The sequence below is a fragment of the Paramormyrops kingsleyae genome, chromosome 24 (assembly GCF_048594095.1).
Source record: "Paramormyrops kingsleyae isolate MSU_618 chromosome 24, PKINGS_0.4, whole genome shotgun sequence".
Taxonomy (NCBI): domain Eukaryota; kingdom Metazoa; phylum Chordata; class Actinopteri; order Osteoglossiformes; family Mormyridae; genus Paramormyrops; species Paramormyrops kingsleyae.
The window spans coordinates 13,890,114-13,903,000 of NC_132820.1; the positions used below are offsets into that span (position 1 = coordinate 13,890,114).

The 12,887-nt window shown below is 42.4% G+C and overlaps 1 protein-coding gene across 1 annotated transcript in view; it reads right to left on the minus strand.

The window, feature by feature from the left end:
* Positions 1 to 54: 54 nt before the first annotated feature.
* LOC111854350 (uncharacterized) overlaps positions 55 to 12,887 on the minus strand; it is a 37,558-nt gene continuing 24,725 nt past the window's right edge. Inside the window, exons 12-19 of the mRNA XM_072706733.1 lie at positions 12,642 to 12,815; positions 12,253 to 12,426; positions 9,853 to 10,026; positions 9,466 to 9,639; positions 8,846 to 9,019; positions 1,718 to 1,891; positions 1,554 to 1,600; positions 55 to 859 (exon numbers count right to left, since the gene is read on the minus strand). Coding sequence (XP_072562834.1) covers positions 339 to 859; positions 1,554 to 1,600; positions 1,718 to 1,891; positions 8,846 to 9,019; positions 9,466 to 9,639; positions 9,853 to 10,026; positions 12,253 to 12,426; positions 12,642 to 12,815 — 1,612 coding nt within the window. The 3' untranslated portion in view covers positions 55 to 338. The remainder of the gene's footprint in view (positions 860 to 1,553; positions 1,601 to 1,717; positions 1,892 to 8,845; positions 9,020 to 9,465; positions 9,640 to 9,852; positions 10,027 to 12,252; positions 12,427 to 12,641; positions 12,816 to 12,887) is intronic.

Here is a 12,887-nt window from a genome sequence, read left to right on the forward strand (position 1 = left end):
GGTTTCATTATGTTACTCAGTTATGCTTTGGGTGATGCTGAAGCAGGACATTAATAGGACAGAACAGAAACCCTTTACTGTCATTGTACAGGGAGGAAATACAGTAAATAGACATAAATATATAAAATGTACATATACAGGGGAGGGAGAAACCCCCCCCACCAGTCAGGATTACATTTAGTTAGTTATAGTTAGTCAGAGAGAATAACTATAAAACTATATTTTTCATGTTTATTCGGCTTGCTGAACACAGGCATTTATTTTTGTCAAATATACATTTCAGAGTAAAAAGGATTATAAAGGTTAAAAACCTTTTTGCCAGGAGAACCATCAACACGTCACAGTGACACTGAGGAGTTTAGATAAACCCCAAACCCTGGATAGAGGGGCTCAGTGAATGAGGAGGTGACCCTGTACAGGAGGGTCAGTCCATCAGAGGAGACTCTGTAGAAGGACAGAGCACCAGCCCCCCAGTTCAGATACACTCCTACTCTGCGGGGGTCTGAGGGCTCTATGGGTATGCGAGTCTGTTTATTATTGTGCCAGACAGAGTAACTGTCAAGACCACAGCACAGAATCCATGACTTGTCATTAGCTCCAAACTGACAGTCCCTCCCTCCTTTCCTCCCGATTCCTTTATAAGCCACTCCTATCAGGGCTCCATATCCATCCCACTCAGCCTCCCAGTAACAGCGGCCAGTCAGACTCTCTCTGCACAGAACTTGGGGGCACCAGTCGTCAAATCTCTCTGGATGATCAGGATATGGCTGCTTTGCCCCCCATGTCACCTTCCTGTTCCTCCCTGACAGAGACAGGTGTCTGTTTGCTGTGTTGGGGTCCAGTGTCAGCTGGCAGGAGTCTGTAGGCAGGAGGAAGAATTATTAATACCATCAGGCAGCCTGCACTTTATGTTTCTGTACAGTATAAAAACAGCACAGCTTCCCCTAATGAAACGGGAACTGAAGTATATGAAATAGCTCAAGAAATGTCGGATGGCGTGTGACACTAGCGGGAAGAGCTGCCAAAGTTCTGTGTGAGCTAAACTAACAGTGTAACTATGGGTAAATAAAATTACAGAGCAGCAACATTCATCAGACATATTCATCTCAAGCATATTTACCACAAAACGGCACCAGAGATCAATACTAAAAGTCAGTGTATTTCCTTCTAACCACTAAAACCGGTATTTTTAGAAACCCACCCCAATCCCAATTTTTAGAAACCCACCACGATCGAGGATGGTATGGCACTGATAATAAGCCTTTACCACATTTTCTTGTTATACTCCCACACAAAAAGAATATGCTCAGCTATAATGTATTTGTAAAAAATATTTTTATAAATGAATTGATAGTGCTTTTGGTGATGATTTTGATGTTTTGTTTTTCTCATTTGGATGTTGTCTAAAAAGACACAGAGAAACTCACCTAAACATAAACATGGAAATCTATCTACACAAAGTGCAGAAAACACACTCAACACAACAACTGTGTGAATACAACCATAAACTATTATTAATGGGATTATTAATAAAAACATGCAAACACACTTACATTTCTCTAAGCCTGGTCTGGTCCTGCACTCTCCACCATGGTCCACACTATAGGAGAAGCAGAATGACATACTGTAGTGCTGCTGTATCCATTTATTTATTGGTGCCTCTTCTTCACATACATGCATAAGTATCTGTAGTGTTTCAGACACACTCTGTACTCACTTCAGCTTCTCCAGTTTACAGCTGGGATCCTCCAGTACAGCAGAGAGCAGCTTCACTCCTGAGTCTCCTGGGTGATTGTAGCTCAGATCCAGCTCTCTCAGGTGTGAGGGGTTTGACCTCAGAGCTGAAGCCAGAGAAGAACAGCCTTCTTCTGTGACTCTGCAGCCTGACATCCTGCACAGTGACAGACAAACCCCCCCCTCCCCCAATAAATAAGATCACCTCACCATTACAAGTATTACTATTAAGTAAAAGTGACTCCTCTAATAATTATTAGAGTTATTAAAATTAACAACACGTACTTTCCGAAAATTTTATATCAACCTATACTCCTCAGAACAAGAACCAGACGAATCTGATATAGAATCATTTTTAAATAATCTAGACTTACCCGAATTAACCAATAAACTAGCAGATACCCTTGATGCATCATTAACATCAGAAGAACTCCATAAGGTCCTCAACCAAATGCCTAACAACAATCCGGCCAGACCAGATGGTTACCCTGCAGAAATCTATACACATTTTTGGGACGTATTATCTCCACTCTACAATAGACTAGTAAGAGAAATTAAACATACATTACAAATCCTATCACATATGAGCACAGCAACAATTACAGTGTTATTGAAACCTGATAAAGACACAACACAACCCTCCAGTTACCCGCCACTCTCACTAATGAATAGAGACTTGAAAAGCATTACTCGGTTACAGACAGTCATTCCTACTATAATCCATCCTGATCAGACAGACTTCATCAAGACAAGACACGCTTCGGACAACATCCGTAGATTATTTAATTTAGTCAATATTGCTCAGCATGGAGTCACGTGGGACCGCCGAGAAGGATGGCTGCACACTTGGAGAGCTCCTGACAGAACATCAATTAATCTCATTATTTGGTAACACACACTTAATTTTTAGGGTAAATTCTGAGCATTATATCACAGTTAAATACTTTAATAGCATTAATTAGCGGTGAAATAGTGCCAAAGCAAACTTTTTTCAAAACATGACCAAGTGAAGCAAGCCCTTAACAAGAAACAACATGGCCGACAGCGACGAGCCTACTGAAAGTACGAGCGATAACAAAGTGATGGAGGAGATAAGGAAACATTGGCGGTGGACATTGTCGCGATTAAAGAGACAACAAAAGAGCTGAAAGACGCAGTGGACAAGATGCAAGTAAGGCTTGGAGATGAAGAACAACCAGGATATGGAGGATGTAAACGCTCGAATGGAGAAAGATGTAGAGAAACACGACAAGAAGTTAGAGACTCTATAGACACGAGTGGAAGACCTAGAAAGCCAGAGCAGGAGAAATAGCATAAGGCTGGTGGGACTGAAAGAAAACAATGAGCAGACGGGCAAAGTGATGCAGGTACGTGGAAAGAATCATATCAGAGGGGCTTGGCCTCACAGGCCAGGAATTTGAGACTGAACCTGCACACCGCTCTATGGCTCTGGGGCCTGGACCACACAAGCTACCGAGGACCATTTTGATTCGCTTCCTGCGCTTAACTCTCTGGAGTCAGCGGACCGGCAGTTGGGATCTGACAGAAATTTCTCATCCCCAGAGCATTAATAATAGTCATTGCATCATATTTATCGTTTTCTATATTTATATGGTCACAGTTTTTCATTTTTCATTCCATCTACCAATAAACTGTGAATGGGATTTTATTGTTGCTACTTTTCTTGCGTTTCAAACTGCCTTTCCAAAGTGATGGGTGTGGGGTGCAGTGACATTCCAGACTGATGGGCCATTGACAGTATGCAAACTACTACAGGTGTGAGGACACCTATCTCATCAATATTCATTGTGAAGACCACTGACTTTGAGAAAAAGAGTGTCACTCCAAAGTTCTAACACTTTAGTAATCAAACCACATAAAATTTCAGAATGTCACTTTCACCTATGTGTAGCCAACCCCTGTGTCTATAAGCTTTAGAGCTCAAAAGTCTTACCTAGAAATGTCTATAATGTGATTTTTTACAAATTCTCAGCATGTCTGAAAATAGGTTTTTGAAAAGTATATGTTTAAAGTTGATTTTAACAAAAAATATAATAATAACATTCTAAGACGTCTCAGATTATTGGTGCTTTATGGAGTTTGTGTTGGATAAAAGCAAATGTAACCCTTAGGGATAAATGTTTTTTAGATAGGTGAAATATTTAAAAATGTCAAGGCATGTCAGACAATAAAATGGTTGAGAGGCCTCAGACCCCAGAGGGTTAACAGCGCGAGACTGAGTGTTACAGGTGTCAAAGAAGAAACGTGGGATCAGCTGGGAGGATTGAGGACTATAAGCTGTCCTTCTTCGAGGACCAGACGAGGGAGCTGGCAGAGAAGAGGAAAGGGTTGAAGGGTAAAAAGACGCCTACAGGAGCTGAACATGAAGCACTGATTGGTATACCCTGCCACGCCTATTTTCACATGGAAAGGGCAAAAGAAATCATTCAAAGATTGTAAGGAAGCAGAGGAATTCATTCAGAGCGATAGAAGACCACGAGTTCTGCAATGGACGTTTGAAGTGTGTGTGAAACTACGAAAATAAGGTAACTTTTATGATGGGTGCTGTCAGGGCTGAATCTGGGTTGCCAATAGCAACATGCTTCACGGACCAGGTAAAACAGTCGAGGTTGAAATCAGTTAGTAAGGGGAGGGGATGGGAAGCGCGGGGTCTTTTCACACCCCCGCTCTCTGTTCGCCGCCTGGAGCCGGGGGCTGGGGGGGGCTGGCCGTCCGGTCGGGGTCTGGGCTGGTGGGCTTCTCGGCTGCTGCGGGGTCTGGGGTGGTCTTCTTGTCCCCATGCCAGAGGAAAAAAGGGATCCATCTCCGAGGTCTGGTGGCGGATTGCCCTTCTGGGGGCGGTGGTGCCTGGATCTTGGAGTATAGAGTATATATGGGGAGTGTGAGTGTGTGTACGGCGTTCATTTCTGTGTGTCTCCATGTTGGGCAAACGGGTGAATATTTGATTATGTGTGCATGAGGGTGGGAACGTATGCTTGTGTATGTGTGCACCTGTTTGTCTATACGCATGTGTCAGGTTGGGTCTTAGACTCCACCTGAAATAGCATCTCAGGCTCTATTCCCCCCGCCACACTCCCTGCTGGTGGATGAGGCCCCCGGCTGCCGATGCGTTGGTGGTTCTCGATGTCCGGGGCTGGATGCTCTGGTGTGTGCTGGCTCACTCTCGGCGGTTGCCTGGCAGGGCCTGGCCCTCCCGGCTCTGTCGGGCCCCGGCTGGGGGGTGGGGGGGGAACGGGCACGGGTTCCGGTCTGCCCTGGTGTGGCCGGCTGTCGGTGGAGCCTGCGGGCTCGTCACCACGGCCCCCTGGGGCTCCTGCGATGTGGCTGCCGGATGGCCCCCCGCTGGAGCACACCTCTGCCCTTTCCTGGGTGGGGGCTGCAGTTGTCCCTGCGGTGGTCATCCTGGGGTTCCCGTGCCCTGGGGGGCCTCTGCATGTCTGGGGCCCGGGTCTCCTCCGTGTCGGCTTCATGTCCTGGGGGGGCGGGGCTGTGGCTCCCCACACACACTACTAGACATTTACTTGGAGAAACCTTATGAACACCAGCGCGCTGACACACACAGGTGTGCACACAGGTGTGCGGACAGGTGCTCACAGGCGCGCGCCATCTTGATTGGTTGTTGCTTTTGGGCATGAGTTGTAATGCTGGGTGTGTGTGTGTGCTGTTCAATAACATCTAACGTTTGATTTTCGATGTGATTCGTACAGATGTTGGTCTTTTTCTCTCTTCAGCAGACAGTGAAGCAGATTTTTCTCTCTCTTTTTTTTTTCCCTCTCTCTCTATCCCCCTTCTCCTTCCCCCCCCGCTCCCTCTCCTTCAATTGAGGAAGTAAATAAAAAAAAAAAAATAGGCAAATAAATAAATAAATAAATATGTAAATAGAGATAAAGCAGCCCTCCGCAGAGGGGGGTTGGTGGAGGGAATATTTAAAAAAAAAAAAAAAAGTAAGGGGAGGGGAAACGTTACTGAGCAGCAGAATGTTCGATGCTGCTCTTATGGCAAGCCGTTTTAACATTCAATCGCTAGACTGGATATGTATTGCAGATATCCGTAATTCAATTCTTCCTAGTCAAAAAGAGCATTTCAGATATCCACAATGACATTCTTCCTATCCACAATTGTCATTTCAGATATCCACAACGTCATTCTTCCTAGGAGAAATTACGTCACTTTTGCCATTCATGTCTATTGGGCTTTCAATTTCAGATATCCACAATTACATTTCAGATATCTAGAATTAACATTCTGGATATCCGAAATTGAATTCTTACTAGGAAAAACTCCCATTTCAGATATCTACAATCCAATTGTTACTAGTCATAATTTTAATTTCAGATATCCAAAAGGAAAAAAAAACATTCCAGATATATGTTCCATTCGTTTGGGGAGAACTTAACTAATAACTCAGTTAAAATCTTATCCATCTCTGATTTAAAGGAACCCAAGGTTTTAGCTTGCACTGCACTAGCAGGAAGACTATTCCATACTCTTAACTATGCATGCTGTATAAAGAAGTGTTTTCTCAAATTCAGTTTAAAATGTTCTCCCGCTAAATTTCCACCTATGGCCAAGAGTTCTAGTATTTAAACTAATGTTAAAGTAGCCATTTGGCTGAACAGCATCGAGACCTGTTAGAATCTTATATACCTGGATCATGTCCCCCCTTAGTCTCCTTTGCTCGAGGCTGAACAGATTCAGCTAAGCTAACCTCTCCTCATAAGACATTCCTCTAAGACCAGGAATCATTCTTGTAGCCCTACGTTGCACCTTTTCCAAGGCAGCAATGTCCTTTTTAAGTTTTGGTGACCAAACATGCACACAATATTCTAGGTGGGGTCTTACCAAGGAATTATATAATCGAAGCATCACCTCCCTTGACTTAAACTCCACACACCTGGAGATATACCCCAACATCCTATTGGCCTTTTTTATTGCTTCCCCGCACTGGCGAGAATGAGACATGGAAGCATCAACATACACACCAACGTCTTTCTCATAATCAGCTACCTTTATTTCAGTGGAACCCATAAAATATCTGTACTTTATATTTCTGCTCCCTGCATGGATGACCTTGCATTTATCTACGTTAAATTTCATCTGCCAGGTATCAGCCCAGTCACTAAGTAAATCAAGATCCTGTTGTAGCCTCTGTGCTGCTAGTTTAGTATCTGCTACACCACCCACCTTGGTGTCGTCTGCAAATTTAACCAGTTTACTGTATGTATTGGTGTCAATATCATTAATGTAAATTAGGAACAATAATGGTCCTAAAATTGAACCCTGCATTACCCCACTATGAATGCAGACCCACTGTGACATTGTGCCTCTAATAACTACCTGCTGCTTCCTGTCAGTTAACCAGTTTTCGATCCAAGCTGCTACAGTCCCTAAAATCCCTGCATCTTTGAGCTTAAGCAAGAGCCATTTGTGGTGGACAACATCAAAGGCCTACTGGAAATCTAAGTAGATCGTAGGCCTTTTTGTCATGAATTTCTCTTGTAGATTCCCCAAAGAACTCAAGTAAATTAAACAGGATCTACAGTACCTCTCCTAAATCCATGTTGGCTATCCCTCAGAATGTTATTTGAATCCAGGTAATCTACCATTTTCACTTGGATTATAGCTTCCATTACTGTTCCAGTTATGCAAGTTAAACTGATTGGCCTATAGCTTGCTGGATTACATCTATCCCCTTTTTTGAATATGTGCGTTATTTTAGCATGCTTCCAATCAGAAGGTACCGCACCTGCAGATAAGGATTTCTGAAATAGTAAAGGTTGGCTAATAATATCCCTCATCTCTTTTAAAACTATAGGTAAGATGCCATCAGGGCCCTGCAATTTATTTTGAGCATAGCTAGGCTTTGTACCACATCAGCCTCAGTTATACATACAGTGCCCTCCACAATTATTGGCACCCCTTTGTAAAAGGGGTAAGAAAAAATCCACATTTTGGTGAAGTTGCTTCATCTCACACTGAAAGAATGAGAAAAATCCAAGAAGGATGGCTATAACAAAAAGAACCTTGTCCCAGTTGTAAAATATGGTGGAGGTTCTGTGATGTTGTCTGGCTGTTTTTCCTCCAAAGCCTCTAGAAATCTCGTTAGGGTACATGGCATTATGGAGTCCATGAAATACCAGGACATTTTACATCAAAATTTGGCTGCCTCTGCCAGGAAACAAAAACTGGGCCTTCACTGGATCTTCCAGCAGGACAGTGATCCTAAGCACATGTCCAAATCAACATAAAAATGGTGAGCTGACCACAAAATCAAGCTTCTGCCATGGTCATCTCAGTCCCCTGACCTGAACCCCACTGAAAACCTGTGGGCTGAGCTGAAGAGGAGAGTGTACAGGAGAGGGCTGAGGACCCTGGGTGACCTGGAGAGATTCTGTATAGAGGAATGGGCTCAGATGCCCTGCTCTGTGTTCTCCAACCTTATAAAATGTTATAGGAGAAGACAGTGCTGTTATACTGGCAAAGGGAGGCTGTACGAAGTATTAAAAGCAGGGGTGCCAATAATCGTGGCACATGTGGTTTTGTTGGAAATAATTATTTCTTGATGAAGGATTTGTTGTTTTGTGAATACATTTATTTCAATTAAGTTTTTTTTTTCCTCATTTTTTCAGTGTGAGATGAAGCTACTTCACCAAAAGGTGGATTTTTTCTAACCGTTTTTACAAATCTTTACAAGGGCTGCCAATAATTGTGGAGGGCTCTGTATATTAGTCATAGAGGACGCTGTATTTGTACTAAATGGTGGTAAGTTACTCGTGTCCTCTACTGTGAACAGCAGTGTAAAATAATCATTAACAATTTCAATTTCATTTTCAAGTATAAAGCCCTTACTATCCTGCAGATTAGTGATTTCAGCTTTTAGAGCTCTTTTGCAGTTAAAAAATTGGAAGAAATTTTTATGTCATCCTTAGCCTCCAATGCAATCTTCCTTTCGACATTCCACTTAGCGAGTCTAATGTTATTTTTTAACTCAACCTTTAGACTTAGATACTCCTGCTTTATTTTGAAATCATTAGTTATTTTCCACCTTAGTATCTCCAGTTTACAGTGTGGAATACACAGTAATACTGACCTCTGTACCCCCAGTTTACAGTGTGGATCACCCAGTCCAGCAGAGAGCAGCTTCACTCCTGAGTCCTGTAGGTCATTGTCACTCAGGTCCAGCTCTCTCAGAGATGAAGAGATTGATCTTAAAGCTGAAGCCAGCACCTCACAGCATTTTTCTGTGAGTTCACACCGGCTCACCCTTAAAAAAATGAAACCCTTTTAAATCCACTTTTTACACCGGAGCACTGTATTCAAATGAGGAGAATTAGGGGCCATGACATAAAGGATTTCTAGAAAACAATTTATTTACTAAAAATCATTTTAACAATCATCCCGATTCTGATTGGTATCCATTACATTTTTATCCATAACATGTCAGCATGTTTAACTGTAACAGAACCGTTAACTTTGCTAAGCTATAGAAATGGTTTGCATGGATTATATGGGTGAATGAATGTTTCCTGCTTCACTGCTTAATTATTTCTAACATGGATCGAGGGCTGATAAGATTCTGGGATATAAGGAAGTAGGAGAAGAAAAATGAAGCTGTTTGTATTTGTTTATTATGTAACTGCTGAAATGCATTATGGGTTTTCTTGGTGTCCTGCAGTTTCTTTTTTGTAAAAATGCATATTCTGTACTCACTGTAGCTTCTCCAGTGTACAGTTGGGATCCTCCAGTACAGCAGAGAGCAGCTTCATTCCTGAGTCTCCTGGCTGATTGTAGCTCAGATCCAGCTCTCTCAGGTATGAGGGGTTTGACCTCAGAGCTGAAGCCAGGGAAGAACAGCCTTCTTCTGTGACTCTACAGCCTGCCAGCCTGCAGAGAGAGAGACAGAAACTCCCCAATAAATAATATCACCTCACCATTACAATTATTAAATAAATGTCAGTTTACAGTGTGGAATACCCAGTAATATTGGCCTCAGTATCTCCTCAGTATCTAAGTATCCCCAGTTTATATTGTGGAATACCCAGTAATATTCACCTTAGTATCCCCAGTTTACAGTGTGGAATATCCAGTAATACTGACCTCAGTATCTCCAGTTTACAGTGTAAATCCCCCAGTTCAGCAGAGAGCAGCTTCACTCCTGAATCCTGCAGGTCATTGTCACTCAGGACCAGCTCTCTCAGATGTGAGGGGTTTGACCTCAGAGCTGAAGCCAGGGAAGAACAGTCTCTCTCTGTGACTCTACAGCCTGACAGCCTGCAGAAAGGAAATCAAAACATTGGGCCTCATTCACCAACCGTTCAAATTTGTACGCAGTTTTTTACGAAGATTATGACATTCACCAATGTTTTCTTATCTGAATTTGTTCTTAGCTAAGAACAGAATCTACGCACACTCAAGACCATTCGTACGCACATTTAAGTAATGATAGTTTGTTCATAATAATCGGTTATAGCAATTTTGTTCATTCTACATTTGATAAAATGATAGTATTTGAATAATTTATAAAAGTAAAATATAAAAAAATAATTTTAAAGTATAAGAATTATTTTCATGGTAGTAACGGCGATCATGTGGATTATAAATAGGTCTGTTTCTGCGCATTGGCCTTGCTATCAAAATGGCATTTCTGTTACTTCTTCAAGAGCTTGCCAATCGTGCTCTGAGAAGGGAACGCATGTTTGAAGATCATTTAGATTTATTTGGCACACAGCGTTCACATAGAAGGTGATATCTTTCCATGTATCAGCTTTCTTGGGGGCTTTATATCCACTGGTTACGTTACTAAATAACATGTGTCTATTTACATTTACCTCCTGTACAGTAAGATCCAGTTATAACAGACTTCAAGGGACCTGGCAAAACAGTCCGTTATATCCGAAGTACGTTATATCCAAAGTTGCTGTATGGCCGGAACACAACTACAGGACACCATTTTCTCATGCCACACCCCAGCAGACACACTTGTGGTATAGATTATTATATTGTACATGTAGTAATCCAACTTTACCTCAGCAGATGCATGACTATTATTAATCCCGACTCCGTATCTGCGCTGGATATCACTGGCATGCTGCGCACCTTGTCAGCGGAGCCTGTATGTCTGTTATAGCCGAACGAAACTACAGCTAAAAGCGGCGCTGGGGACTAAACTGTATCTCCTCACTGAGGCTTCAGTCCAGTCACCCATCGCTGCCTTGTCTTTAAACTCATACCACACTACAACTCCCCACTGCGTGAAGCAACTGTAATTGTGTTTTGAAATTCCGTTAAATGCGAGTCCGCTATATCCGATACTTTTTCTGCATGTTCTTAAAGGCGCACAGCCGGGACCAGCAGACCTCGTCCGTTATAGACGATATTCCGTTATAAGCGAGTCCACTATAACGGGATTTTATTGTATTAATACTTCTACTTCAGCATTACTGAAGTTTTGTTTCCTCTTAGTGCCAAGCGGCTCACAGCCTGCGCGCCTCTTCGCCATTCCTTGCACACGGCCCAACAGTCTCATGCCCTTTTATGGGAAATTGCAGGGAGTTTCCCTATGCTAATTAGCACAAACTGGCACGCGCTTTCAGTTACGAATACGTGGGATTCACCATTCTTAAGAACAAAGGTGTGAACAATTCTGCTACTTAAGAACACGTCATGAATCTGACGTAGGCTGTTCTTAAATGTCGCAGGAACAAATTAAAGAGAATTCTTAATAAAATATTGGTGAATGAGGCCCATTGTTTTCTACAGCCGTCTATTTGCATGTAATTAGCTGTATAAAGTGAGGGAGAAACCAGCAGCAATGGTTGGTTCTCGGGGGTTTAACGGCTGCTTGTCTGCAAAGATATAACTAGATATAACTGTCTGCTTAGTGGAATCATTGAGGATCTCCTCAAGGAGAGGGGTGTACAGAGTCTCCCATGGTCTTGTTGTGAAAATGCTGGATGCTGGTGAAGACTGTGGAATACCCAGTAATACTGACCTCAGTATCCCCAGTTTACAGTGTGAAATTCCCAGCAGTACTGAACTCAGTATGCCTGGTTTATAGTTTGGAATACCAAGTAGTACTGACCTCAGAATCTCCAGTTTAAAGTGTGGAATACCCAGTTTACAGGGGTAGGAGCCATCACATAAAGGATTTTTAGAAAACAATTTATTTACTGAAAATCATTTTAACAATCATTCTGATTCTAATTGATGTCCATTATATCCATAACATGTTAAAGTCAGCATATTTAACTGTAACAGAACCGTTAAGCTGAGCTACACAAATGTTTTTCATGGGTTATATGGGTGAATGGATGTTTCCTGCTTCACTGCTTAATTATTTCTAACATGGATTGAGGGCTGATAAGATTCTGGGATATAAGGAAACAGGAGAAACAAAGAAGCTGTTTGTGATTGTTTATTATATAACTTCTGAAATGCATTGTGGGTTTTCTTGGTGTCCAGTTTCTTTTTTTGTAAAAATGCATATTCTGTACTCACTGCAGCTTTTCCAGTTTACAGCTGGGATCCTCCAGTGCAGCAGAGAGCAGCTTCACTCCTGAGTCTCTTGGGCGATTGTAGCTCAGATCCAGCTCTCTCAGGTGTGAGGGGTTTGACCTCAGAGCTGAAGCCAGAGAAGAACAGCCTTCTTCTGTGACTCTGCAGCCTGGCAGCCTGCAGAGAGAGAGACAGAAACTCTCAAATAAATAAGATCACTTCACCATTACAAGTATTACTTTTAGGTAAATGTGACTATTTTCAATTACAGTTTACACTGTGGGATAGCCAGTAATACTGACCTCAGTATCCCCAGTTTACAGTGTGGAATACCCAGCAATACTGACCTCAGTATGTCCAGTATACAGTGTGGAATACTCAGTAATACTAACCTCAGAATCTCGAGTTTACAGTGCGTATCCCCCAGTACAGCAGAGAGCAGCTTAATTCCTGAATCCTGCAGGTCATTGTCCCTCAGGTCCAGCTCTCTCAGGTGTGAGGGGTTTGACCTCAAGGCTGAAGCCAGTGAAGAACAGCCTTGTTCTGTGACTCTACAGCCTGACAGTCTACAGAAAGGAAATCAAAACATTGTTATCTACAGCCATCTATTTGCATGTAATTAGCTGTATAAAGTGAGG